Genomic DNA, 24,090 nt, shown 5'->3' with positions numbered 1-24,090 from the left:
AGCAGCCGGCTCTATTGCACACTGTCTGTCGCAGCTATATCGCACACAGCCGCTGTTCGCTCGGAGACGCACGCCGCGCGCTCTCTGCTATCCAGCCAGCTCAACAGACATGGCCTGACACCAACAAGACCGAGCAAGCAGCCGTGGGGGGCGCGTCGTATCCAGCACCTGCCATATCTACCCCCATCACTCGATCTGAGGCCAGACGACGTCGGCTCGGATGGTTCGCAATTTGCCAGCCGTTGCCAGGCAGTTGCTGGTCTCAGAAGCAAGCAAGCAACGCTCAAGCCACGCGAACAGGGCCCTCAGCGACGTGCTCGGGCACGTGCCATGTTCAAGCGAGGCCGGGCTGATGTCATTGCTATCGCAACGAACCCATGGACTGTTTGCGTGCGAACGGCCGTGTTTCCCACCCCATCTACACGTCGCAACATGGCGATGCTCCAAACTGCGGCGCGTGAAGTTGTGCGGTACCTGAGCGATCGGAGCGATAAGGGTACGGCTTTGCAATCCGCCCGCCCTCCCATGAAAATTTCCCCTCCGCGATGCTCAACTCAGCGAGATCGCCGGTGCCGCTTGCCGTTTGAGAAAGGGCGGTCGGGCCAATGCCAATCACATTTCGTAGGAGAAGGGGAAGCCTAATGGCCATCCCGGTCGCAGTTCTCTGGCCCCTGCGGCGAGTGGCTGCTCGCGGCGACCTCTCACGACATCTTCGCAGTTATTGTTGTGATTACTGCTTCGCCGTCTGACCGTGCTCTGCTGCAGCCCGCGGGACTACTGTACCCCAAGTTCGTCAACGTGAGAATGGCGGGGCCTGCGCGCACGTCTTGCACTTGTCGCGCGACAAACTGAAACCACGTCGCTGCGGTGTCGCTGACAGATCTGTCCAGCATGGCCGCCATTTCGAAACGCATTCCATTGGCCATGGAGAACACCGGCTTCACAGCTTCCCCGCATTATCACCACCAGCCCAGACGAGCCTCGTATGCAGCTAAGCCATTCGCAAAAGCATGTACGTGTCGTGGATGAGCTGATCTCCTGGAGCATTGTTCCGCGCAAAGGGTTCCCTGATCTGGCGCGCCTACGCGTCGCCGTTGGACCTCTACAGCGCTCATGGGCTGAGTACAGGCGGCCTCGTCTCAAACTCGGCGCTGCAGACCAGTGGCTGAGCGCCTAATTTGTTTTTGCAGCCCTCAGATGAGCAGACCCATTGAGCCTCGCCCCACGGCCTCTCTTACAATTTGAACCACGGTTCTTATCTTGCTGGAGATTGCTGTCTATTGAAAGCTAACACTGGCTAAACCTTGGCTGCAAATGGACGTGGGCAAGGCGGAACACGGATCGCGGCACAATCACGCACATGTGTAGTACTAAATCAGGCTTTCGCCAGGCCCTTTGTCGGAGATCAGGATTTCGATGCTGCTCGCGAGCTTATTTCGATAATTTCCATCCTGCCCAGCTTGAAACGTTGCTTTCGGGAGGTCGCGACGTCGCGAAGCTGGCCAGACCGAGGCCCACTGGGCACGCTAGCCCCCATGCCCACTGGTCGCCTGCAGTGACCCACATGGAGTCATGTCAGAATGTGGCAGAATGCAGTCATCGCTGCCACTCAAAGCCCGCGGAGGAGCCACCTTCTGTCACCGCCCGACAGGGCCCCCGCCATGTTATCATCGATTTCCTCCAGTTTGTCGATCTCCGCACGCTCATCGAGCGGGGCTTGGACCAGTTCCGCCTCGAACTAACCCGCTTTCCGCTGCCCTCCGCGACACAGCAATCGCGACAATGCGACGGAGTTTGAGCATCGCATGGCTGGGCACGGCTGTGCCTGTATCATGTCCAGCAAGTATCAAGGTATTAAACGCGAGCGGCCCAGCAAAGGATACGCGGCTCGTTGCTCTTGCTTTCGTCTCGCCCGTCAAGATGATGTCTAGTCTGCCCCGCGCAGCGTCGGATGGATGCAGTCCCGCAAGCCGCACACTGGTCTACCAACTACTGGAAAATGCACTGTCACCGTCACGCTGACCCAGGCGGGTCCCAAGTTTGGCCGGTTTCGCTGGCATATCAAGCGAGACGTCAATCTATCGCAGGACCACCTTGATGGGATCTTAACCGTGGTACGCGACAGATGTCCACAAAGAACCCGAGTGGAATTCCCCGATACTTTACTACGTACTCGATAGAGGAGCTTCTATCGCGAAGATTCACTAGCAAACACTCTGTGCGAAAACGGGGCTGCCTGCGTTGGGCGCGTAACGCCAGACTGCGATGTTGCCAACTTTCATCACCGCTACCCAAAGCCGGATACAGTGATGCGATTGAGTTCCAGTGCCCACTTGTCAATGTGTCACTCACGACGGCAGCCATTCAGGAGTAATGCCACGTACCACCTGGCATGTCACGGACTGCAAAGACTAACAATTGCATCCCCACTCGGACGGCATTTTGCTCCCACTTCTAACTCTTAAGCAAGATCACGATGCGTGACGTCAACATCGACCCTCCGATGACTCTCGTGAAGCGAAAAAATGGGCTTCCCACTCCTTCCGCATACTGCGCGCAGGATCACCCTGCCTTTCGATACAGCCTAGAACCCCGATGCTTGTCAGCGCTTGTTCTTGCAAGACCTTCACCGCTACTTCTCCCTCTATTTTCATCAATTCGTCTTTTACATCCACTCAAAATCCGCTCATTACTGGGTATTGTTCCAGATACGGACACAATCATAGTCTGATGACTTGAAGTCGAGCCAGGGAGAGAGCCGTCGCATCCGTGCAGTGGGAAGTGGGAGACGTCTCCCCGTCCGTGCCCCACCCCACGATCTCTTAACTCACGGGCCGAAAGACAAAGCTGTCCTCCGACAAAACTGCCAGCAAAGGCCCGATGATGATCGTGATCGTCAACTTTGTTCGTACTTCGCAGGGACTCCATACTAATGCTGATGCCGAGTCAAGCTGGCGTAGCAAATCGAGAGATGGAGGGCATGATCGCATTCAACAGTTTGACAAGTGAGAAATTCGCCGATGACTGTAGTGCTAGCCTCAGGTCCTAGTGCGCTGTCAACTGCCTTGTGCTAGAGCTGCGAACGTCGTGCACGTGGCCGGAGGATACCTAGGCACCTGAACGATTATGGTAGTGGGAGCTATGTCTTGTACCGAACATCACCACAGAATTGTCGCATCATTAACACGCTGTATCTGCAGAGCAAGCGTCTCGATCGGTCGCGTTGCCATTTTAAAGATCCAGGATCCGAAGACGCAGGGCAAAAAGGCGACATCATTTGTGCAGGACGTACCGTAGTCTCCCCCTCTCATACTACAAGCTTGAAGATCTTAAGCATGCTCACATCATCGTTCCACTAATAGTACAACAACATCAGATTATATCATCTGAATTTCGGGACGATGACCTTGAGAGTCCGCCAATGGATAAGTCGGCTTAGGCATACATTCCGACGTCCGGATGGCTTATGCTGTGTAACCATATCTATCTGGGAGGTGCGTTTGCGAGCAGATAAAGTAGGCCGCAGCGCATTGCGCGACACCTCTGCGATGGAACCAACTCCATCAGAGCTTCAGATCATAAGGCAAACCTTAGACGCATGTTGAAACGATACCCAAGTGGTCCTACCCAAGCATGAACTGTCCTAATTAGGGCGTCCGAGCTGATGCGAAAACTTGAAAACGGACTCGCCGGTGTCCTCATCTTTCGATAACGGTTATCTCGGCATCGTTACATTACGCGAAGCATGTAAGATTGTTCTAGCCGTCCTCATCTGACATTGCACAGATTATCCTATCAGTGCAGCCTCCACCTCTGTATTCACACCCCCGACAAGATGCGCCACTACCTGTCTCCGAGCTCACCTGACACGTTCCTGTACGCGACCTCATCTCCACCGCCCCGTCTCCTCACCTGCCGTACGCAGACATGTGATTGCTGATAACGCTTCCAAGGCCAAACCCATAGGCGTAGGGCAGTTTCGCCCGTTGCCTGTCACCTCTTGCATGAACACAACGCGCCTAGATGTTACACCTGCATGATCTATGCATGCCTTCCCCTCACTCCCAACAAAAGCACCCCGCCCCAGTCGGCTGTCCTCCATACATTCGAGGCATGTGTGTACTATACAGCGGGTTGCCTCATCTGACCAAAACTACACAAACAGCGTAATGGCTGGGAAAGAGGCGCTTCTACGGGGCCACCTCTTCTGTCTCATGTATTGTGTGAGGGTGTGAGGATGGTCGGCGATAGGCCGAACGGTAGAGCGTAATGCGGGGTCGCACTTTCTGTATTCGACCTCTGTGGTGCTAGATAACGCAGCAATGCGGCTTGTGGGTACACTTTGGGACCGACATGACGAGTGAGCTGCCCTGACCGTTCTAGCGAAGGTCGTCGAGTGCTGTGAGCATCTTTGTCCAACTCCCGCGAACATGCAATCTCGAGTGTGCAGGCGCAATCATCATGTGTACATGTAGTCGGTCAGCCACAGTGCTGTTTGATCCGGAAGGTAAGTCACATGTCTATCATGATATAAACGATTCTAGACGCTGTCGCATCGGCAAGCCCTGTCAATACAGGCTGCTCGGCATTTTAGAGCACTTTTTATGACCCAGTTCGTGCCACACCACTGGATACGAGCGGCCTGCGAACTGTGGCGAATGCAGCGGGAAGGATTCGCTCAACGAACAAGGAATGCGTAGGCGCTTACGACTTATCTGAGCGTGGCGTAAGGCCTGCAATGTGTGATATCATTCTTGAAATCTTCGCAACCTCAGAAGCAGTCCAAGACTGAATGGGACGATATAGTGTTGTGACCTTTGCCATACCAGCCGTATAGCTGTGTGGAGAACAAAGTTCAATGCTGCGCCGTAGCGATCAGCAAAGTTGGCTGTGGCTGACGACATCCTTGTCAGTCTCCAAGCGAGCATGAGGGGCAGAGTTTTTGAGTCAAGAGATGACGAGGCTAGGGCATAAGGATGCTAGCGCGCAAGGCTGCGATATTCTTAGCAACTCGCATGAATCCTTTTTCCATCATCAATTGGCATCATCAAAACCTACGATGATACACTGCAACCACATGCTGCAGTGCTATCAGTATTATCAATCACCTCCGACGTCGGAAGAAGAACGAAAGCTGACACATCAGATCTGTACGATATCAGTCGAATGAGAATCTCACCGTTGTTGAGCCGCAACGGTGTGCTTGTGGCTTGCCCTATCATCGTCGCATCCTTGTCTTGGCTACGACATCTTCGGTGCGGCAAATTCCCAACAGACACACCACTGCGCTTATCTACCCACCACCGTTGTCACATCTATGAGCATACGCACCACGTTGGCCACCATCCGGTCAGAACGAGCGTCTAGCAGCAAAATTAACGTTGGTCAGTAGCATGGGCGGCTGTAGGTAATCTGGGCAGGGTCCACGGAGCCTCCCTTTACCCTGTCGCCTTGAAAGCAGGGTCTAGGTGTTTTATGGAGTATACTCCGGGTCTTGTGGCGTTCTGAATGGGGTCGAGGCAAGAGCGATATGGTGTGTTGAGGGATTGCGTGCTACGCGATGCTAGATGACGGATGAGCTTATTCTGCGGACCGTTGGGATGCTACTGTAGGAGCTCATGTGGGGAGAGGAGGGTTGGGATCGATTCTCCGTGGAGCAAAGGTTGGAGGATGGTGTGAACGGTGGGCGTCACATGCAGCTCTGGCGAGAATCTGTGCGCCTGGGGCAAGAGATGCGGAGATTGTCGATTGCGGGGAGCGAGCGGTGAAGGATCCATGGTACACAACGATGGCTTCGACCATTCGACGTTGGCTATGGGCGTTGATCGTCAAGAGCACGGAGTAAGATGCTTGCGGATCCTTAATTGATGGGCGATGAACAGCAACCTCGACCGTATTCCAAGCCAGCCTCGCGTTCTCCGCGGTCCGAAAACATCTCGAAAGTCCGAAGGCCGCCATCATACGTCCGTACCACGGTTCCTCGTGTATTACAGCATTACTGACCCTGCGGCTCAACTCTATCCGAAAAAATCAAGGGTCCAATCCCCGTCCTTGGAACCCCAGGGTCCGATCAACACCTAGGCTTTGACATATGCAAACTTCTCACCCACTCGACCTCCCGCATACTCAAATACCCGAGACGAAGACATGTGAAGTCCATCGGACGTTTCCGGCCATGACATCAAACCCTTGATCGTTGGCCCACTACACGCACTACCGTATGACTTACTCCATTCTCCACCGTGGCTCTCCACACGACAACTGCGTTGAGCACAGGACATTCAGTTGACAGTTGGGCTCTGCACTCCAGTCTCCACACTTGTAGCGAGAAAGCCGACGAAACTCATTTTCCTGCGTGGGTGAGCGAGCCCCGCATTGGGCCGTGGACTAGGTCTTTAGCACAATTGCTGCAAACTCGAACTGTTGAGAGTGGGTCTTCCATCCCATCACGTCCACCCCTTACTTACCCTATCCCGCCATCTCTCTTCTCTTACAAGCCACGCGTTGAGTGTTCCATATTTCCTGATCCGACTTCTCGCTTGTGCACCAATAAATGGCGGATGTGTAGCGCGACGCAGTGAAGCGCCTCGCTCAGCCCCGCGGAAAATCACATTGACCCCCCGGCTATAGTTATGGCCGATGATTCATTCAGTTCGACGTCGGACGCAAAATAGGTGGGCGCTGTGGAGACGATGGATGGGGAGTCACTCGGCGGAAGCTAAGGCTGCGTGAGGAAGGCTTCCGATGCTTGCGGGACGGAGATGATAGTTGTAGAGGCGCGATGGGCGCGATGCAACGGGTGGATATTGGTCGGGAGGTTTCACGGTGGTGAAGATCGTGTCGCAGCTGTTGAATACAGTATACTAGCGATGAGTAACAGTGGGACATGGGAGAGGAGCAATTTGCACGTTGGGATCCTAGAAGACTCTAGAGGTAAGCGGAACATGTTGCATTCGGATGGTACGTATTTCTGTATCGGGAGAGTATCATTTCTAAGCGCACAATCTTGCCAAAGCTTCTCTCCCAGCGTGTAAGGTCTTCCCGCCTCGTCCTACGCAAATTCATTCTCCTTCCTCAACAAAGAGACCGTAGGCAGTGTCACGTTCGCAGTTGGTATGACTGTTAGAGTAAAGTTGGCAATTGGCGAACCGGTGAGGGTAGGAAAGCTTGTTACGACTGGTGGATTGGGTCCCAATTCACATGGATGAGGTCCAGGACGAGGCGTAGGTTGGTAGAGGTTGCTGCACTGCGAGGTGTTAGTATAGCGCCTTCATTTCAGGGAGAACGTGAGTCACTTACGATGCGTGTTGGTGTTGGACATCCACCCACGGCTTGCATGTAACAGCCGTACGAGAAGTTCTCTTCGAAATGGCAGCTCTGGGGCTTGTGTTAGATCAACCATAATCTGCTGAATCCATCGTCTCATGTACGTCAACCTACCTGTAGTGCATCAGTTGCCCAGCATGGGTACCTAGCTGTCGCTAATTGACACTGGCATTTCTTCGTAAAGATTGGGATTGGCTCCCAATGAGGTGGCCTTTTCGACGAACTCAACTCTGGGTCTTCATCGTCGTCGTCGTCTGAACTGGGGTCACTCGTCGGGAAAGCTGTGACTGGGATGTTCAGCGAAGTGGAATCCGGCATGGCAATAGTGGATGTCGGTAGGATTGCTGAGAGTGAAATGAGAGTTGCTCCTGGAGGGATCGATATGTCTGTAGCTTGAGGATATGGAACTGCTAGCACCAGCGCTGCCAGAGCACTGAGCAAGACGAAGGTGCGCATTCTGGTAACTTGTTGCTAGTCCTGGTCAATTGCAGAAGTGACTGATGAATGGCAAGGCTGTGAAGTCTTGGTTGTATCATTGAGCCTCTTCATTCTATGTAACCGTCATCGCTCCACGGTGCCTCTCAGAACCACATTGTTTTACGATGCTCTTTAGATTGCGATTGTCAAGGTTCGCTTCGCAGTGGTATGCTATTGCTCAGATCAAGTCTTCTGCCATCAACTTGCGACAAAATTTGCAGTCGCGTACGCTGTGAAGTTATACATAGCAGCAAAATCTGCGTCTGTATTTACCAGCGCGTATTCCATGGTGTGGCTACTTTACCGTGATTGTGAAGTGCCGAAGGCCGCGCGGCTGATTGGCTCCTTCTATGCGTCTTAATCTGAACTCGATATACCCTTACATCGGGATAAATGGCCTAAATTGGAGGATTCGTGGCAGCCAAAACCGAACATGGACGTTGGACGGCACACCCTCTACCAGAAATTCCGACCATAGGACCTCCACGGATATGCAGCCGCCTTATCAAGGTGATCGTCAATACTTGACGTCGTAGTGGGAAGACCCGAAGAATCCATAACGCGTCATGTGGCTGCAGTATGATCTCTTCTCATGCCTCAGAAGCGCCCAAGGATTTGATATGACGAAAGACGAGGCCGTTCCTTGAATCGGTTGAACGAATCCTTTGACAAGCGGGAAGGCTCAGCCCATGTATGTGGCGTACACCTCATGCAAAGCTTGGCTCGAAGCAGCCTCCTGGCGTGCGACGACCCGTTTAGGACGTCCTGATGGAGTGTTGGTGCTCCCACCCTGTCCTCAACATGTGGAAGCATGCGTCGCAAGCTGCACTTCGCTGATCAGGGTCCGAACGGTCTCGGCCGCTTGTGTCTTGGAAATGAGGGGTCCAGGTCCGTCGTTTGGATTGTTATTTCCCTAAAACCCATGTAAGCTTGTGAAGTGTGGCCTGGTGTGCTGAGGTGCCGTGATATGCACTCCGCCATCAGCATGGAGCGGAGACGAACTGTGGAGACACATCCACCGTTCAATGTTGTGAATATGCCTGGTGGAGTGATGTGCGAATTTGCAAACCTTGAACGTTGCGCTTTGCTAATAGAATTTGTTATCGGTGCGAACCAAAGATTGGCGATACAAGAGGTACATTGAGGTACTTCGAGATACTAGGTGGGTCGGCATCCCTCACGCCAGCCTGTCCCAGCACACCTGGGCATCTTGTGCAACACAGGCTACGCGCGGGTTAGCCTCTGATGACATATATTGCCACTTGGTGTTGAGATCGAGAAAATTCAGCGGTGGACAACACGAAGCTGACTGGATGTTTTGCAAATCAGTCAGTGAAATTGAAGGTTGTGCAATCGTGGGCACAGCAGCATCAGCATCTGAGTGCAACTTAGTAATCGAGGCATGTGATTTGGCGGCAGACGCTCGGGCCTATGACGAAGTTCGCGATGCCGAACTTCACGAACTGCCAAACGTCGGTCAGGTCGTCGCGTCAACCATTGCACAAGATCTTGTAAGCATGTTACTCCCGTAGCACACAAATAATGCGACACATCAGAGGCAATAGCTGACATTCGTTTCATAGCCCCTCATACCGCAACAATGGCACCATCCAGGGCTATTCTTCTTCGCCGCATAGCCTCCGCAGCCACAGCGCCATGCTTACGACCGACTTCGCGTCTCCTCACAACATCTACCTCTGCACTATGTAGAACACAACAGTCGTCAGTCTTGCGATCGAGCCTATCACGACAGTCACATTTGCCCACGCTATGCACGCGATCATATTCGCAGTCAGCCAGCGCGGCGCCTGAAGCACCGGATTACCTCAACGAGGCAGAATTACACGTCTTCAACAAGATCAAAGCGGAATTGGAGCCCGTGAAGCTGGAGGTATGTAATGCTTCCCCGCTTTCTCGCTTGGAGATGCGTATGTGCGGAGTCAGGAGTGCTATGCGTTGACCACACCGATCGCACGACCGACTACTGCACCGCGAGCATGCACGTCATATCAGTATTGCGGGGTATATTGCAAGTCTGGATGCACATTAGATGTCGAAGCATTAGCAACACGTCTGCAGAATATGAGTGTGCTTCAGTTAGTGTTTGAACGATTGCTGACATGTAGGGCACAGGTACAAGATATCAGCGGCGGCTGCGGGTCCATGTATGCCATCCAGATCGAGTCCCCCAAGTTCCAAGGCTTGACGGTCATCAAGCAACACAAGATGGTCAATGAAGTGCTGAAAGACGAAATCAAGAGCTGGCATGGTGTACAGCTTAGGACGAAGGCTGCTTGATCGCGGCTCGAATACGAATTGTATATATGCTGTACGACTAATGTATAGTTGATAGTTATGAGACAGAGCTTCATGAACATTGTGTCGGACGCCTTGGTTGTGACTCGTTAGTCACTTGATAGTCTATCGCAGCTGCCTTGCTTCGCATGCTGCGATCCAGGCCGAAGTAAACGACTACTTTGGGAACCGAGGGCACGTTCAATTACGATTTTGAACACCAAAAGCTAAAATCAACGAGGGAGTAGCCAAGCTTGTCGAGCTAGGGGTTCAGCGAAGGCAGACATGGCAGCGGAAAATGCCGTAGCTCCTAAGCTCTTGTTGTAGGTCATGATATCAGACAAAAGCGCCAATAACCTTCGACTCTGATTGAACCTAGATACCAAGTACAATGAAAGCCTGAAAACCATACGCACTGTCCTCTTTTTCCTGGAAACTATTCATCGTCGTCGGTATCATAGCTGTTGCTGATCTCTAATACGTCTCCATCTGCTCAAAGATCAGAATATTGGCTAGATTAGTGGTACGCGGTAGCGCCCGTCCATGAACTTACAAGTCTCGATCTCTCCCGACCAATTGCACATAACCAACCGGCAACCAGCGTAGTCTGACACCTCAGCGTCAGGAAATCTCGCTCTAAGTTGGCCTGGTACATCGACACTGCGATCGGGGTAGTTCACACGATTATTACTCGCATCGACCCCTTCATCATGTCTCTCAAATCCAAACAGCCGGATGGTTCTCAAATCCGGGCAAGCCTCAGAGTCGAGTAACTCAGGAAGCATTATTTTGATAAAACGATCGTAAGAAGGGCCATTCGCACATTCTCTCATATACGACTGCGGAGGTAGATGTATGAAATCAGTGTATGTTTCACATGCGTCAATACGTCACAAACTGACCTTGTTACTGTTGCTATCCCCCGTGTTCTCTTCTGCGACGGGTCGTTGATCGAGGATAAGGTGTTGCAGCGTCTTTCGTGTTGCTCTAAACAGAGCGCTCCACTCCCTAAGAATTCGTTCGTCGGAGGGCGTAGAATAGTACATCATCCTTTGCTCGTACTCGGTACCAACTCCAGGCTTGCAAAGATGTAGTGTCTTGAGACTTGCCAGTCTCGATATGCTTTCAGGAACCAGGCATGCAAGAGCACGAGCGGTAACGTATTCTTGACCCTCCAAGTCCACCTCTACGACTTTCGTACGCCCTTCTTCCGTCATCTCTTCTAGATAATCAAATATCTGATCCTCTGGTACAGCATTCTCGGAATCCGACCAGCCTATTGGACGGTCCAAGACGGCCAAATGAAGTTCCTCGATCCGATCAGGTTCCGTGAGAAGCCATCTGACAAATTCCTCGGGGAAATAACCTCGCAATTTGAGCGTCTTCAAATTTTGCAATCCCGGCAGCTGTACCTTGGATTCATCCAAGCCTGAATTTGGTTTCCAATAACACGAGATCTCTAGATGCTCCAAATTCACAAAATGTGCAAAGCTTCGGGCCATGCTATTGGATGCGGCGAAATGCGTCGGCAAACAGAGCCACCGCACCAACGCGCCTAGTTCTTTCTTCCTCTCTTCGACCAGCCTTTTCCCTGGTGTTTCACCACTCGAGAATACATTGAGAAACTTCTCGCCTTGGATGAGCGCCTTCTGAGCTGGCTGGTATAGTGATTTGATTTGAGGACCGGTATCATAAGGTGGTGTCACGCGACTTGTAGCTTCTTCGATTCGGAGTGCGTTATGTGCGGTTTGCGTATGAAAGCCCGGGCGGTGCATCTCAATGATGGTCCAGAGAAGGGGTTGTACAGCAGAGTGGTAGGCTTTGGAGACGCGGACCATTGCACACAGGTCTCTACTACAGAGGTGTTCCGTTATACATGCGAAGACATCAGTCGACACTTGTTCCATTGGGAACGGCATTCTTGCGTGGTAGCGGTGAGGGGCCTTAGAAGTCAAGGGATATCACCCAGTTGCCCAGCTCAGTAATAGGAATAGGAAGCAAATAAGGGTGGTGCAAGGAAGGCAAAGAAGCCAATGTCTTAAAGTAAAGTACGACAACACTACATCAGTGGAAAGCTTTGCGCGGTAGAGATTGCTGTGAAGCTACCTAGGTACCACGCCACATGTACTACCACGCCGCATCAACGTCAACAAGAGCGTCAATCGGAGTGCATACAGGGACTAGCGCTTATGCCGAGCCATGTATAGGATCTCGTTCCTGTCCAGGACAATACGCTAGGCCAGATGTGGCGTAGACCTGGTTGTCTGGTTGTGGAGTCGGCATTGCGGTCAACACATCAATGGAGGACATAGTGATTGAGAAACCGATATTGAATACAGAGGAGTGCTCATAAATTCGTAATGTAAGACGTAAAAAAATGGCCGTAGTGTTCGTACTGATCTGGTGTTCCCCGCGCGTACGATCCGCTGAAACATTGACAATATGTTCTTTTCAACTTCAAGATCTTGCACATACGACCACAGGATCTTGAGAGCAAGGCTTCCCGTTCGCTCAGCCATATTTAAGCAAGATACCGGCGGATTAGTACTCGGGTGGGTGACCACCGGGGAATCCCCGCTGTTGTATGTTTTTGAAGTTTTGAGGGATCTTTTTTTGCATGTGGGGCGGCCGGCGCATGCATGTTTTTGACTTTTTTGCTCTTTTTTCTAACTAGCAAATTGTTATTAGTCTGGTCTTATCGTGCCTAGATCGAGATAAACTGCCTATTTACGTACTATATGTTAGACAAGAACGAAGTCTCAATACCTGGGAGTGCTACCTTTTGCGCACAGCACTGGCTCACTACCTATCAACCTATGGATGTAGCTTTCAACAATGAACTATTTCTCTTGAATATCTTGAATAGTTTGGTCCAGCTCTTAAGCATAGGGCTTGAGCACCAAAGGAGCGTTTCTTGTAGAAATGCTTTTGAACATTGCCCATTTTCTCCTCGTGTTCGCGTTCATCCCTTCCAACTTGATCAAGCAAGGATCGCAGGCCATCGTAGTGTTGAATGTCGACGAGTTCGAATCGAACAAGGAGGGCGACCTATATTCCAGGCATCTGTCAATCGCTGGAGCCGCACGGAAACTGCTTGAACTTACCGTGATGAATCTAGGCAGCAGCAGGAGACAGTAGGGCAAGCAATAACAGGGGAACGATCTGACCGAATCCCATTTATGTGTCAATATCAAAGGGACATCGCGTGATGAGCCAGCCGACGCCGGAAAGCGCTCCAGGGCTGTAATGCTGCAAGGCTGATGTAGATGGAGTGGTGACACGTTCTTAGCGCGTTCGGCAGCGCGCGCTGGGCGTGCTCCGCGAACCGGTTCGTCGGGCTTACTTGGCCCCTGATTCCCCCGACTCATCACAACTGCATTCCTCCAGACGTAATAATCACTGACTCATGCTGCTATCCAAGTGTACTGCGCAATGTAATGGCATTTTTAATGACGATAAAGCGTGTGTATATATCTACAAGAATTCAAGCCATCAGGCTTTTTGACCCCCCTACTTTGCAAGCGCAATCCTTCAAGCGCTCTCAACGGTGATGCTAGCAGATCCAGAGCTCTGGTAGCCCTCAGTAGCGAGGATCATGTAGTAGTGCGTACCAAGCTTCTGTCCGTACTTGGCCCAGGCATCGAAGTGGTTCTTGACAGTGATGGTACCACCGACGCGCTTGCTAGTCCTGACAGACCAGTACTGCTGGAAAGTAGCAGTGCCGTCAATGGAAGGCTGGTTGGTGCGGGTGGTCTGGAGGATGTCGTATGTGCCACCGTCAGAGGTGACGGAACCCTTCTTCTGAGCAGCAGAAGAGGGGTTGTAAGAGCCGTAGGTCTCGACGATGTAGTACTCGACGAGCGGGTTGCGAGTCCATCCGTAAAGAGAGACGTAGGAGTTTACGTTGGCAGCGTTCCAGGTACCAGAGTACTTGACCACCTTGTCAGGCGAGCCGGGGTTCCTAACGAAGAGAGTTAGTAGAGTGGAGAGCGTGGGTTCTGAGGGTGCCTTACCATCCCTTGCCAGCAACGAAGTTACCAACGTTGGACCACTGGACATCGTACTTTCCGGCAGCGCCGTTGTTGTAGGTGACCTGGCCTTGGTTGTCGGTCCAGAATGAGTAGAAGTAGCCGTTGTTGGTGCCTTCGCCTGGCTGGGTGGCGCGAGCAGTCAAGTTGGCAGACTCTTCCTGAGCACGAGCATCGAGGATGAGGCCGAGGGGCGAGGCGAGAGCCGCAGTGGCGCTACCGAGAGCGAGAATGATAGAAGAGAAGGCAACCATTGTGTTGATTCAAGTTGGAGATGCTTGGTGTCCTTCTTTCGAGGACAGTTGGGACTCTTATATACCAGTGGATGCGTTGTACCGTGCTGATCATTACCAGGGACCGCCAGTGAACTGCGGCTGCGGATCGAGGGAGCCTTACAAATTGGAGGGCACCTGCCGGGCAGGCGCACCTGGCGTATACCAGCCGTAGTAACTGTGGAGTGCATGGGAGCATGTCTACGTCCCGTCGCCGTGTGTGGAGCCGTGTCCTAAAAACAAGATCGAACCACCGGGTATTCAGGGTCTGAACGTAATGGTTGGACAGCTGTAGAGGCGTAGTTTTGAAACTCGAAACATTCATTTCCGCTGGAGATGCGTTCTGTGTGGACCTGTCATGCTATAGGCCCGATGTACTGTGGTGCGACAAGAGTGGAGCTGAAAACGTCTTGGCCAGTCGAGAAACATGCTGACCCGCTGCGTTCTGGATTGATCCTCCGTATCTTCGAAAACCATCTTATCGTCGCATTGCTGTACCTGAAAGTGTGCATGTTGATTTGCACAAGCTTTTGCATCCTGATTAAGCTCAGTCAAGCACCGCGCCAACCCACGATGCATGCAGTCAAGCCACTTTATTTCCGCATCATCAACTTATTTGCATTTTATCCAGCTGGGCATGCGACATGCTCAGATGACCATAGGTGATATATTCACCGATGGTGTTGGCAAAAGCATTTGGTCCCAGACCAAGCATTTAGCCGGTCACTTAGCATTGTCAGCGCATTTGTAGCGAAGATCGTCGTGCTTAACTGTCTCAGCCCGGTTGCTTCGTCATGGATACATTGCGCCAAGATCTTTCCAAGATTCTTGGAAGCCGGAGATTAACATTTTGAAAGTACGGTGACATGATGCCAAGAAGTGAGGCAACGATGTAGTACGATTGATATTAATCTGGTGCCGGGACCGATATTCATTGATGGGTATGCCGGTTGACAGATGGGACTACACAATGTGCTCCCTTGGGTATCTCGAAATGAAGAAAGTATGACGAAGGAAGATGCCGGCTATTGAGGTCCGCATCCAGATCAACGTCGGTCGTTCCACAGTCGATCGATAACCTGGAAAACCGCCGTGATCAACTTCATAGTCTCGGAGTCAATATGCTGTCCAAATCGCTGCTGCATCTTGTCGGGATGCCAGCGCACGCGCTCCGCCTTCAGTAGTGACGCAGGGTCCTCCTTCCACGTCTTTGTAGTCCGGAAAAAGCGCTCTATTTCCTCCTTGGAGACGTGATTTGCTCTGCCAGACACTACGGGCCATGGGATCATCTCTCGGACCTTCGCATCTGTCTCCTTATCCAGACCTTGGGCATTCTTCAGGCTGTCCCATCTGGCCGTGTAACTTTCCCATGCAGCCTCTGCCTCCTTCGCTTTCTTCCGCTCCTCGCCCCGACGCAGGCTCTCTTCCATGCGGCGTCGCATGCTCTCTCGTTCTGCTTCCTCCCGCTCGAGTTCCTCATCAAGCTGGCTGCGTTGCGCTTTTCGTTTTTGACGCGCCCGCTCTTTTGCCTCGCGTTCTTCCACAATGTGCTGGTGGCTCTTCTCCCACATCTTCGTACGCACAAAGTCCGCATACTCCTCTTCCGTCATACGCTCCAGCTTTCCATCGGGGCCGGATTTTGTGTCGGGATATATGTGTACGGGCTGGCCATATACACCTTCCCAGTACGCCGCACCTTCATCGTCGGCAAGCGCATCGAACAGCGACTCGCGGAAAGCGTCATCGGGAGCTGGGCCTGGAGAGCCTGTACCTAGATCCTCTAAGTTGTCGTATAATGATTCGCGGTGACGGTAATCAGGGTCGTAGTAGGCGCCGTCTCGTGTGGATGTCGGGTGACGATCTTGGTCGGAAGAGCGATGCTTGTGCTTGTGTTTGCGCCTCGAGTCGCGGTGGCTGCGCCGTTCTTCGCTGGTACGATCCGACCTGTATCTCTTGGAAGTATGGTCATCGGTATCTTCGTCCTTGCTTTCGCTTTTGTGACGCTTTGAGCGATGTTTGGGCCCAGACTTGAAGTGAAATCGTGACGCTTTGGCCGTGGTGTAGAGGCTCTCCGCCGGTGGATCGCTAGCCTGCTCCTCCATGATGAGGACTATGGTGGTTTAATCGACATTCATGCATGAGTGATATTTGTACAAGGTGTGCGGTTTGACGTGTCTGCAGTCATTGCGAACCAAGGGACGTGGATTGCGGAGAAGGCGCGGAGGTGTCGATGATTTCACTGGTCGCGCGCGCCTTGGCATGCGACAGCCCAATTCGCGGTCGCGACTCTGACACCATCCCAACTCAACATCAACATGTCATTCAAATTCGGACTCAATGTGAAGAACAAGGGCGCGGATCCACTCGCGAAATCGGCCGCCAAGCCTTCTCTGGGGAAGAAGAAGAAGCCGCTGTTCGACGAAGAGGAGGAAGATGCGAAAGGCAAATCCAAAGCGACGGACGGCGCCCAGGAAATCGGCGAGCTGAACTTCGAAGACACTCTGGCCGCTATCTCATCAGAACCCTCGAAACCAGCGCCCTCAAAACCAAAGAAAGGCCAGCCTCCCGCTCCTCCGTCCAAGAAACCTAAGCCGAAAGAAGACGATCCCACCGCCATCGCGTACTCCGCCAGCGCTGCAGAAGCCGAGAAACGCGCACAGGAAGCTTTAGAAGCCGACGCCACCATATACGACTATGATGCTGCATACGACGCGCTCCACGCGGTCAGCGCCGCCAAAAAAGCTGCTGAACGCGACAGCGCCGCGGAACGGAAACCCAAGTACATGGATGCGCTCTTCGAATCCGCCGAACAACGTAAGAAGGACCAACTACGGGCACGCGACAAATTACTCCAGCGCGAACGTGAAGCCGAAGGCGACGAGTTTGCGGACAAGGAGAAGTTTGTGACCGGCGCATACAAAGCCCAACAAGAAGAGACGCGAAAGGCCGAAGAAGAAGAGAAGAAGCGGCAAGAGGCGGAGGAAGAGAAAAAGAAGAAGTTTGGTATGCAGGGCTTCCACAAACAGATGCTCGCGGAACAGGAACGACGGCATCAGGAGGCTATGGAAGCAGCGGCGCAAGCACTGAAGGATGGTGTGAAGCCCGTTGTTGAGGAGGGAGAGAAGGAAAAGACAGACGCTGAAATTGTCGAAGAGCTACGTAAACAGGGCAAGAACGTCATTCTCAACGAGGATGGGCAGATCGCGGACAAACGCCAGCTCCTCTCAGCAGGCCTCAACATCATTGCGAAACCCAAGCCCGCTTCATCTGCCTCTGCCTCCACCACTGCTGCAAACCAAACGCAATCAGCATGGACGAAACCCAAACCCGGCAAGAATGCACAACGCGAACGCCAGACCCAGATGGTAGCCGAGCAGATTGAAGCGGCGAACAAGCGGAAAGCAGATGAAGAAGCTGAGGAACAAGCGAAACTGGAGCATACACGCAAGAGTCAGAAGACAGAGAAGGACATCAGTAGTGCCAAGGAGAGGTATCTGCAGAGGAAGAGAGAGAAGGATGCTGCTGCTAAAGCTGCGGCTGGGAAGTGAAGTAGCGTTGTGATACCCAATATACATTCTTATGTGATTCTAAACAAGTGGTCTGAAGTCATCACACCCTCCTGAAACCCTACACCAGTACCACGCAGTAGCAAGGAGGCCGGGAACGCACCATACAATGCATTGAATACCAAAGCAACACTGAATCACTCCGCACCCCATCATCCATCTCATGCATCTCCACTATGGCACTAAAAAAATCAAATCCCATTGGCTCTAATTCACAAGCCTCTATCATCCCGTGAGCCTCTATGTCCGTTCGATAGCACGCGGCTCTCGGCGAATTGCACCAGAAAACGGTTCGATGGGTTCGACCAGCTTAGAGCTTCACATCATTCGGCCATCCTGCAGTCTATGGAAAAGGAAAGTGCCAGTCTTTCGACGGCTTCAAACATGCGAAGAGCCATCATAATGGCGGTGAAGCTGCCATGCTCAATGCAGGAAGTGTTGGCGAATCCCGTGAGGGTATCGTCCACAACGGGGATGTCGCTTGCTTAATCTCCAAGATGAAGGCAAGGTACCATTGTTCGCTGACGCGTCTAGTCTTGCGTTTAGCACATGTGACCGAGAGTAACGGTAGGACTGCGGCGATCGGCGAGGACCACTAATACTATGGTATACTCCAAAACTACAGCGTGGGGTTATGTAACGAGATCGAGATGAGCACGAAAAGAAGGTGTATAGAGGACGTCATGGACGAAGTGCGAATACTTCATCATTCGGCTCACCAGATACAGTAGCAGAAGAAAATGTTGTACCTAGGACTGTATGACTGCGCCATCGGCTCTGAGAAGCCAAATAAATCATATTATGCTCATGCCTTGTTCCTCAAGAAAGATAGATATGCCCCCCAATATTACCAGCCGTATCGATTCCCTGCTTCTCTCTTGTTGCGAGCACCGGCAGCAAAGTGGTCCTCCAGTGCATCTTTCTGAGTCGTCGCGACGTTGACCAGGCTGCGAAGACTATTCTTTCCAGTTCCAGATATAGATTTGAGCGGGTTATGCTGTACTGATTCGCCCTGTTGTCGTAGCTTCTCATTATGCGCGTACTCCATATCTGTGTTGAAATCCTGGATTTTGGCACCAGAGAAGTCTGGACCACCGCGTCCTTTCTTGCCGAAAAGTTGTCGGCGCTCTGCTTCTGACAAGTTCAACTCGGAAGCAATATTGGTGAGGTTATTCGGATCCTGTCCACCTGTTGAGGGAGGAGGGTATTGTGAATACTGATTTGCTGGGGGCATGTCATAGACGCCCTCTGTCGGGGCGACTTCCCCTCCTTCTTCCACACCGTAGAGTAGTGGCTGATAGTTCACATCTGACGTCTCTTTAGGAATGCTTTCTGCTTCATTGGAGACGCTGAAGAGAGAGACCTTGGGTTTGCGCGGCTTGGTTTCAGGAGGTGGTTGTTGCGATTGCGGCGTAGATGTTCTTGTGTTCGTCGCGGTGCTCGTCTCGTTCGTTGTGGATGCTGTTCGAGGTGCTGTGGGTTTCTTCTTCTTTCCTTTGCCGACAGACATAGGTACAAAACGTGGTGTCGCTGGCTTAAATACCTGCTGTGGCTCAGGTTCCACCTTCATCTCATGTTCCGTTATCTGAGGCTTGGTTTCTGTCTTTGTCTCGGATTTGGGTGTTGGCAAGTTGAGCATTGCGCGAAAGTCTTCCCTCTTCATAGGTTCCTTCTTTATCGGGTTGCCAGTCTCGTCATACTCCTCAGCCTCCACTTTTGACTCCCTCTTGAAAGCAGGCTCCGCGCCAGTCTTTAGATTTATTCCAGATGCGAGTCCTTTCCCCAGTCCTCTGCTTCCCGCCTTTGAACCCTCGGATGCTGTGATGGCGTTTACATTTGGTTTCTTTGGCGCGGGTAGCATTGCGTTGAAGCCACCAAATGACGAGCCCCCGCCCAGGCGCGGCTTCTTCGACGGTGGCGCATCATCTTGGATATCGTCTTTCTCCGATCGCGACTGCGACGCGCCTGGGAGGTTGACCTTGATCCGTCCTGGGTTGGAGCGATCGACGACTTTTTGGAAGGCGGGTTTCGCAGTGGGTTTCGCGACTATTCTCGGCGCGGGGGGCGCTTCACCATCAGATTCTGAATCGGAATAGCCGGCGAGTAGGTTCATTGTAGTTGGGTCGCGGTCGTCAAGAGGTTTGTGTTGGGCGCAAGAAGTCGCAAAGTTGACAATGATCTCACTGCACGCGCGCCTGGACAAGGGCCGATGCCAAGCCAGGGTCCAGGGCACGCATTCACATCCCCACATGCGTCACTGCGGCCTCGCTGCATGGCTTCATGATACCCTTTCAGCTGGTCTGAGCATACCCTTCTGTTACGAGACTATGATACCTTGACCTTCCCACCATGTCGCTCCTTCAGAACGAAGAGTAAGCCCACCTGCCCCCGTGGCGCACGCCGCAGCTAACTTGGGCAGCTTTGTGCTATATCAGCTTCGAACCGCGTACCTCTCCTCGATCAAAGACGGCGTAGGCGAACGATTGATCAATGTAGACTCGAGCGTCCTGAACAACCCCGCATTCCGCGCCGCAGGCTGGGTTCCCAATGCCGCCGACATCAAGCGCACCTACTCCCCACCCATACCCACCGCGATCACTTCGGAATACTTCCAGGCCCCGCGGTCAGCTGGCCTGAAGTCGCCAGAGGGCTTTGGCGAAGATGACGACGAGGGTGGCATGGTCACTGGAGGGGCAAGCAACGACACGGTCGGGCCTACGCTCAATGCGAAACGGAGGCGGAGGAAGGAACAGCTGGAAGAAGATGATAGCAGTGACTTGAGCGACGAGAGCGATGACGATGACGATGCGCAGAGGTAGCTGATCATCACGCGCTCCATGGACTGAACTGACGGATTGCTAGACCAGCCAACCAGATCAAGTTCACCAAGATGCCGCTACGGACGCGCTCAGGATCATCGCCCATGCCTGGATCAGCCCTACGCAATGAGCTGGCAGAAGCTGGAGAAGGCCCTTCACTCATGATCACGTCTCCATCACGGCCGCCGGACGACGTATTGCGAAGAGGATCATTGGGCACCGTAGAGGTGGGCAAAACCCGGCCAAGAAGGGACACCATAACTAGCAGTGAGATGTCTTCGGAGAACGAGTTTGACAATTCGTCATTCAGAAAGAGAAGAGTCAACCCGCGCAAGGCCGCAGGTGCGAGCCAAATGCTTTCCAAGCGCATCGAAGAAGACTCTGGGGAGGCTGGCGGCGCACGCGCACGCGCACGCCTGGAAGCTCTGGACGAAGGAGATGAATCAGATGACTCCCTCACATCCGAATTCTCTGGCTCCGACGATAGCGCGTCTCTCATCGGTGCAGGAGGTGATCCGCTGGACTCCTCTCCCGCAGGTGGCGACCTTCCCACCATGCCGGGCTTGACGCCTTTCCAAAACATGTCACCGAAGAAGAAGAAGGAGCCAATCGCACCAACATTACAAGCACTGCCACCGCCGCGACCCATCAGTTTCGTACTACCAGTGAGCGCGTTGACCCAAGCACTACGAGCCAAGGAGCAGAAGCCATCGAATCCGCTACAGCGCTTTGCCATGTGGAACGCTGCTAGTGAAGCTCAGCAGAATCCTTTATACATCAAACTTTACTGTCCATTCTCTTCGAAACCTTCAAAGCCTGTCGAGCTGCTGATCCGGAAGTTCAGTGACAAAGGTGAGGGTCCTACTGTCGCGGAAGCAATCGGGTATGCACTACATCGATATCAGGAAGAGAAGCTGGAACCGCCGCTATCGCCCGAACAGATGAATGTCAACCGCTGGGTCATGCGCATGTACGATGACGGCGAGGTTGACGACGAGTTCCCACCTTTGACCAGGAATAAGCCATTGAAAGACTTCGCTTCGAACAACGCCCGTGGTATGCGACCTCGAGCACGAGATAAGCCATGGGACGAGTTCGCACTTGTTGAGGCATCTCAACGAGAGTTTGGCGAGAACGAGAAGCTCACCCCGATTTACAGTCAAGAGGCAGCAAGTGCAGTCGCGTCGCAAACCGATGGCCCCGACGAGAAGGAAGAGAAGAAGCCCCTCAAGCCTCTTCCAAGTCGCGCGAAAAGCTTCAGGAATCCCATTACCGGCCCTTCGTTTGCGCCCACTGCGACGCGCAAAGATACCAGTAACCTTGCCGACGTACCAAAAGTCCCACAAACACATGCTGCTAGCCGCACGGGAGCCCCCAAGACAGTCAATGTCCACTTCACCGACGAGAATTTCAACACAAAACACTTCAACATACCCTGCACCACTGACACTTACATTGCTGACATCTTCGATCAAGTATGCCACGACTTGCGCTTAGAGAAAGCTTTGTATATCCTCAAAGTCAGCGGCAGCACTACGGTAGCGCCACCTGACCGCACTGTAGAGGCTCTAGACACACGGATGGATCTGGATCTTGTGCGTCGCCGTTTCGTGGGTGACGGTGTCTACGGGCTTTCGGGGTCGCCAGGGTCGTCATCACCCAACGCACCACTCATCATCAGTACCGGTGGTGCGCCAAAGAAGACAAAGAAGGGCGACCGAACCAACGCCGCTGTCTCTGGCCAAGGTCTCATCCATCCACTCGCCAGGAACGGCGACTCTGGTGCTTTGGCTCTCACAGCAACCAACTATTACCGCCGCTATGCCGTCCTTCGCAAACAGCCCATGTCCTTTGCCTCTTCTACATCTCGCATCATTGCTCTCGATAATGAGTACATCCATATCATGCCCGGAGAGTCCAAGACAGGAGCACGAGGTGGCTTTGGTGTTGAAGGCCAGGGCAAAACGACCACTGTGCATTTCAGCAGTGTAGTCGGTAGCAAGGTCAGCAAGAAGCATCCCAAGATGTTCCGGGTCATCGTCTTCAAGGAGCGCGAGACGAAGCGATATGACTTTGAAGCTCAGAGTACCAATGAGGCAGTGGAGATTGTCAGGGAGATCAAGAACGGTGTTGAGAGATTCTCGCAAGGCATCGTATGATTATGATGCCGTACAGCTGGACTACGATATGCATAGCTTTTGTCTTCTTGATATCAAATTTGGGATGGATGCGATGGTGTTCTCGCCGATATCGATTTTCAAGCGTGGGTGGTTTTAAAATGGCGTTTGATTTGCGATTGCAACTTTGGTCTGCTCAAGGGAAGATACCTCAAATACATAGATATCCTGCTGATGTATATATAAAGTCAACCTCTCGTTCACGGCAGATCTGGCGATGTTCCTAAAACTATGCTTAAGAGTATGCCTCACGTTCGAGTCTCAAATTGGTGAGACGGGCATTTGGGTCATCCCGTCGTTGTTAGGGTCAAAATTCCCATTTACATGTCTTTCTGAACTTCCGAGGAAGGATAACTTGAAAACCAATAGGTCGTTCTACGTTCCAGCAAAATAATCGCCACACGAAACATGAGGGTGGTATTGAATGGCGATAAAGCCTCCCAAGCATAACCACGCGCACTTTGAGTTTTGAAATCTGAGAGGAGACCGGCAATCTTTGTAGCTTCCCTGGTTTTACATCGAAATTGGATTTTGTAGATGGCAAGCGAAGAGTCGAACAGGAAGCTTCATAGCAAGCCGACAAGGCGTACACCACTACATGGCGGGATTGAGACCCGTTTTGGAAGATCATAACATGGCATCTCTTTACAGTAATGGCCCCGATGCGCCAAGAACGTGTGGCTCATGAGATGCAGTACTGTTGGTTTGAAAGTACCATAGAACACGTCGCGTGCGTGCGCGAGATGAGACAAACGATGGGAGTGACAGGATATAAAACCTCTTCATCCACATTGCTTGTCTTCCAACAAGTTACTCCAAAAATCAAAAACACCGTGGGGATCGTTCAAAAGAGTCCACGGACTGCACGATGTCTGTTCGAGATCCTCAGAACGAAAATAATACGAGGCCTGTCTTATGTCTGCACGCTTGAACTTGCTTCGTAAGACTCGGATTTCATCTCACAGAGCATGTACGCACTTTTTGTGAGAGTTCGAAATTGGAAAAGGCTTGAAAACGATGAGCCCCTCCATGATCCCGTGCAACCGACAATGGGTATCAAAGTTTAGCCCTGCAATCATCCGTCCCTTCTATGCTCGCACATATTGTCTCTTGTATACTAAAACACACAT

General features: G+C 52.3%; 7 protein-coding genes across 7 annotated transcripts; 3 read left to right on the top strand and 4 right to left on the bottom strand.

Annotated features, from left to right (window-relative positions):
• Positions 1 to 9,403: 9,403 nt before the first annotated feature.
• J4E86_009198 (uncharacterized protein) lies at positions 9,404 to 10,101 on the top strand (the record flags this gene model as incomplete). Its single annotated transcript, XM_051449704.1, has 2 exons — positions 9,404 to 9,694; positions 9,937 to 10,101. The coding sequence occupies 2 exons, from the start codon at positions 9,404 to 9,406 to the stop codon at positions 10,099 to 10,101; spliced, it is 456 nt and encodes a 151-aa protein (XP_051299041.1).
• Positions 10,102 to 10,988: 887 nt separating this feature from the next.
• On the bottom strand, positions 10,989 to 11,936 carry J4E86_009197 (uncharacterized protein; the record flags this gene model as incomplete). Its single annotated transcript, XM_051449703.1, has 2 exons — positions 10,989 to 11,504; positions 11,646 to 11,936. 2 exons carry the CDS (start codon positions 11,934 to 11,936, stop codon positions 10,989 to 10,991), a joined length of 807 nt encoding a protein of 268 aa, XP_051299040.1.
• Positions 11,937 to 13,629: 1,693 nt separating this feature from the next.
• Positions 13,630 to 14,380, bottom strand: J4E86_009196 (uncharacterized protein; the record flags this gene model as incomplete). Its single annotated transcript, XM_051449702.1, has 2 exons — positions 13,630 to 14,059; positions 14,112 to 14,380. The coding sequence occupies 2 exons, from the start codon at positions 14,378 to 14,380 to the stop codon at positions 13,630 to 13,632; spliced, it is 699 nt and encodes a 232-aa protein (XP_051299039.1).
• Positions 14,381 to 15,444: 1,064 nt separating this feature from the next.
• Positions 15,445 to 16,500, bottom strand: J4E86_009195 (uncharacterized protein; the record flags this gene model as incomplete). Its single annotated transcript, XM_051449701.1, has 1 exon — positions 15,445 to 16,500. The coding sequence occupies one exon, from the start codon at positions 16,498 to 16,500 to the stop codon at positions 15,445 to 15,447; it is 1,056 nt and encodes a 351-aa protein (XP_051299038.1).
• A 213-nt stretch (positions 16,501 to 16,713) lies between these two features.
• J4E86_009194 (uncharacterized protein) lies at positions 16,714 to 17,946 on the top strand (the record flags this gene model as incomplete). The annotated part of the gene is made up of 1 exon (XM_051449700.1): positions 16,714 to 17,946. One exon carries the CDS (start codon positions 16,714 to 16,716, stop codon positions 17,944 to 17,946), a length of 1,233 nt encoding a protein of 410 aa, XP_051299037.1.
• Positions 17,947 to 18,811: 865 nt separating this feature from the next.
• J4E86_009193 (uncharacterized protein) lies at positions 18,812 to 20,077 on the bottom strand (the record flags this gene model as incomplete). The annotated part of the gene is made up of 1 exon (XM_051449699.1): positions 18,812 to 20,077. One exon carries the CDS (start codon positions 20,075 to 20,077, stop codon positions 18,812 to 18,814), a length of 1,266 nt encoding a protein of 421 aa, XP_051299036.1.
• A 236-nt stretch (positions 20,078 to 20,313) lies between these two features.
• Positions 20,314 to 22,942, top strand: J4E86_009192 (uncharacterized protein; the record flags this gene model as incomplete). Its single annotated transcript, XM_051449698.1, has 3 exons — positions 20,314 to 20,336; positions 20,384 to 20,779; positions 20,827 to 22,942. The coding sequence occupies 3 exons, from the start codon at positions 20,314 to 20,316 to the stop codon at positions 22,940 to 22,942; spliced, it is 2,535 nt and encodes an 844-aa protein (XP_051299035.1).
• Between the last annotated feature and the right edge of the window lie 1,148 nt (positions 22,943 to 24,090).

The sequence above is a fragment of the Alternaria arbusti genome, assembly GCF_024043155.1.
Source record: "Alternaria arbusti strain BMP 1465 chromosome Unknown scaffold_16, whole genome shotgun sequence".
Lineage (NCBI taxonomy): Eukaryota > Fungi > Ascomycota > Dothideomycetes > Pleosporales > Pleosporaceae > Alternaria > Alternaria arbusti.
Note: the sequence above shows the minus strand (reverse complement) of the source record. Positions and strands in the feature narration are given on the sequence as shown.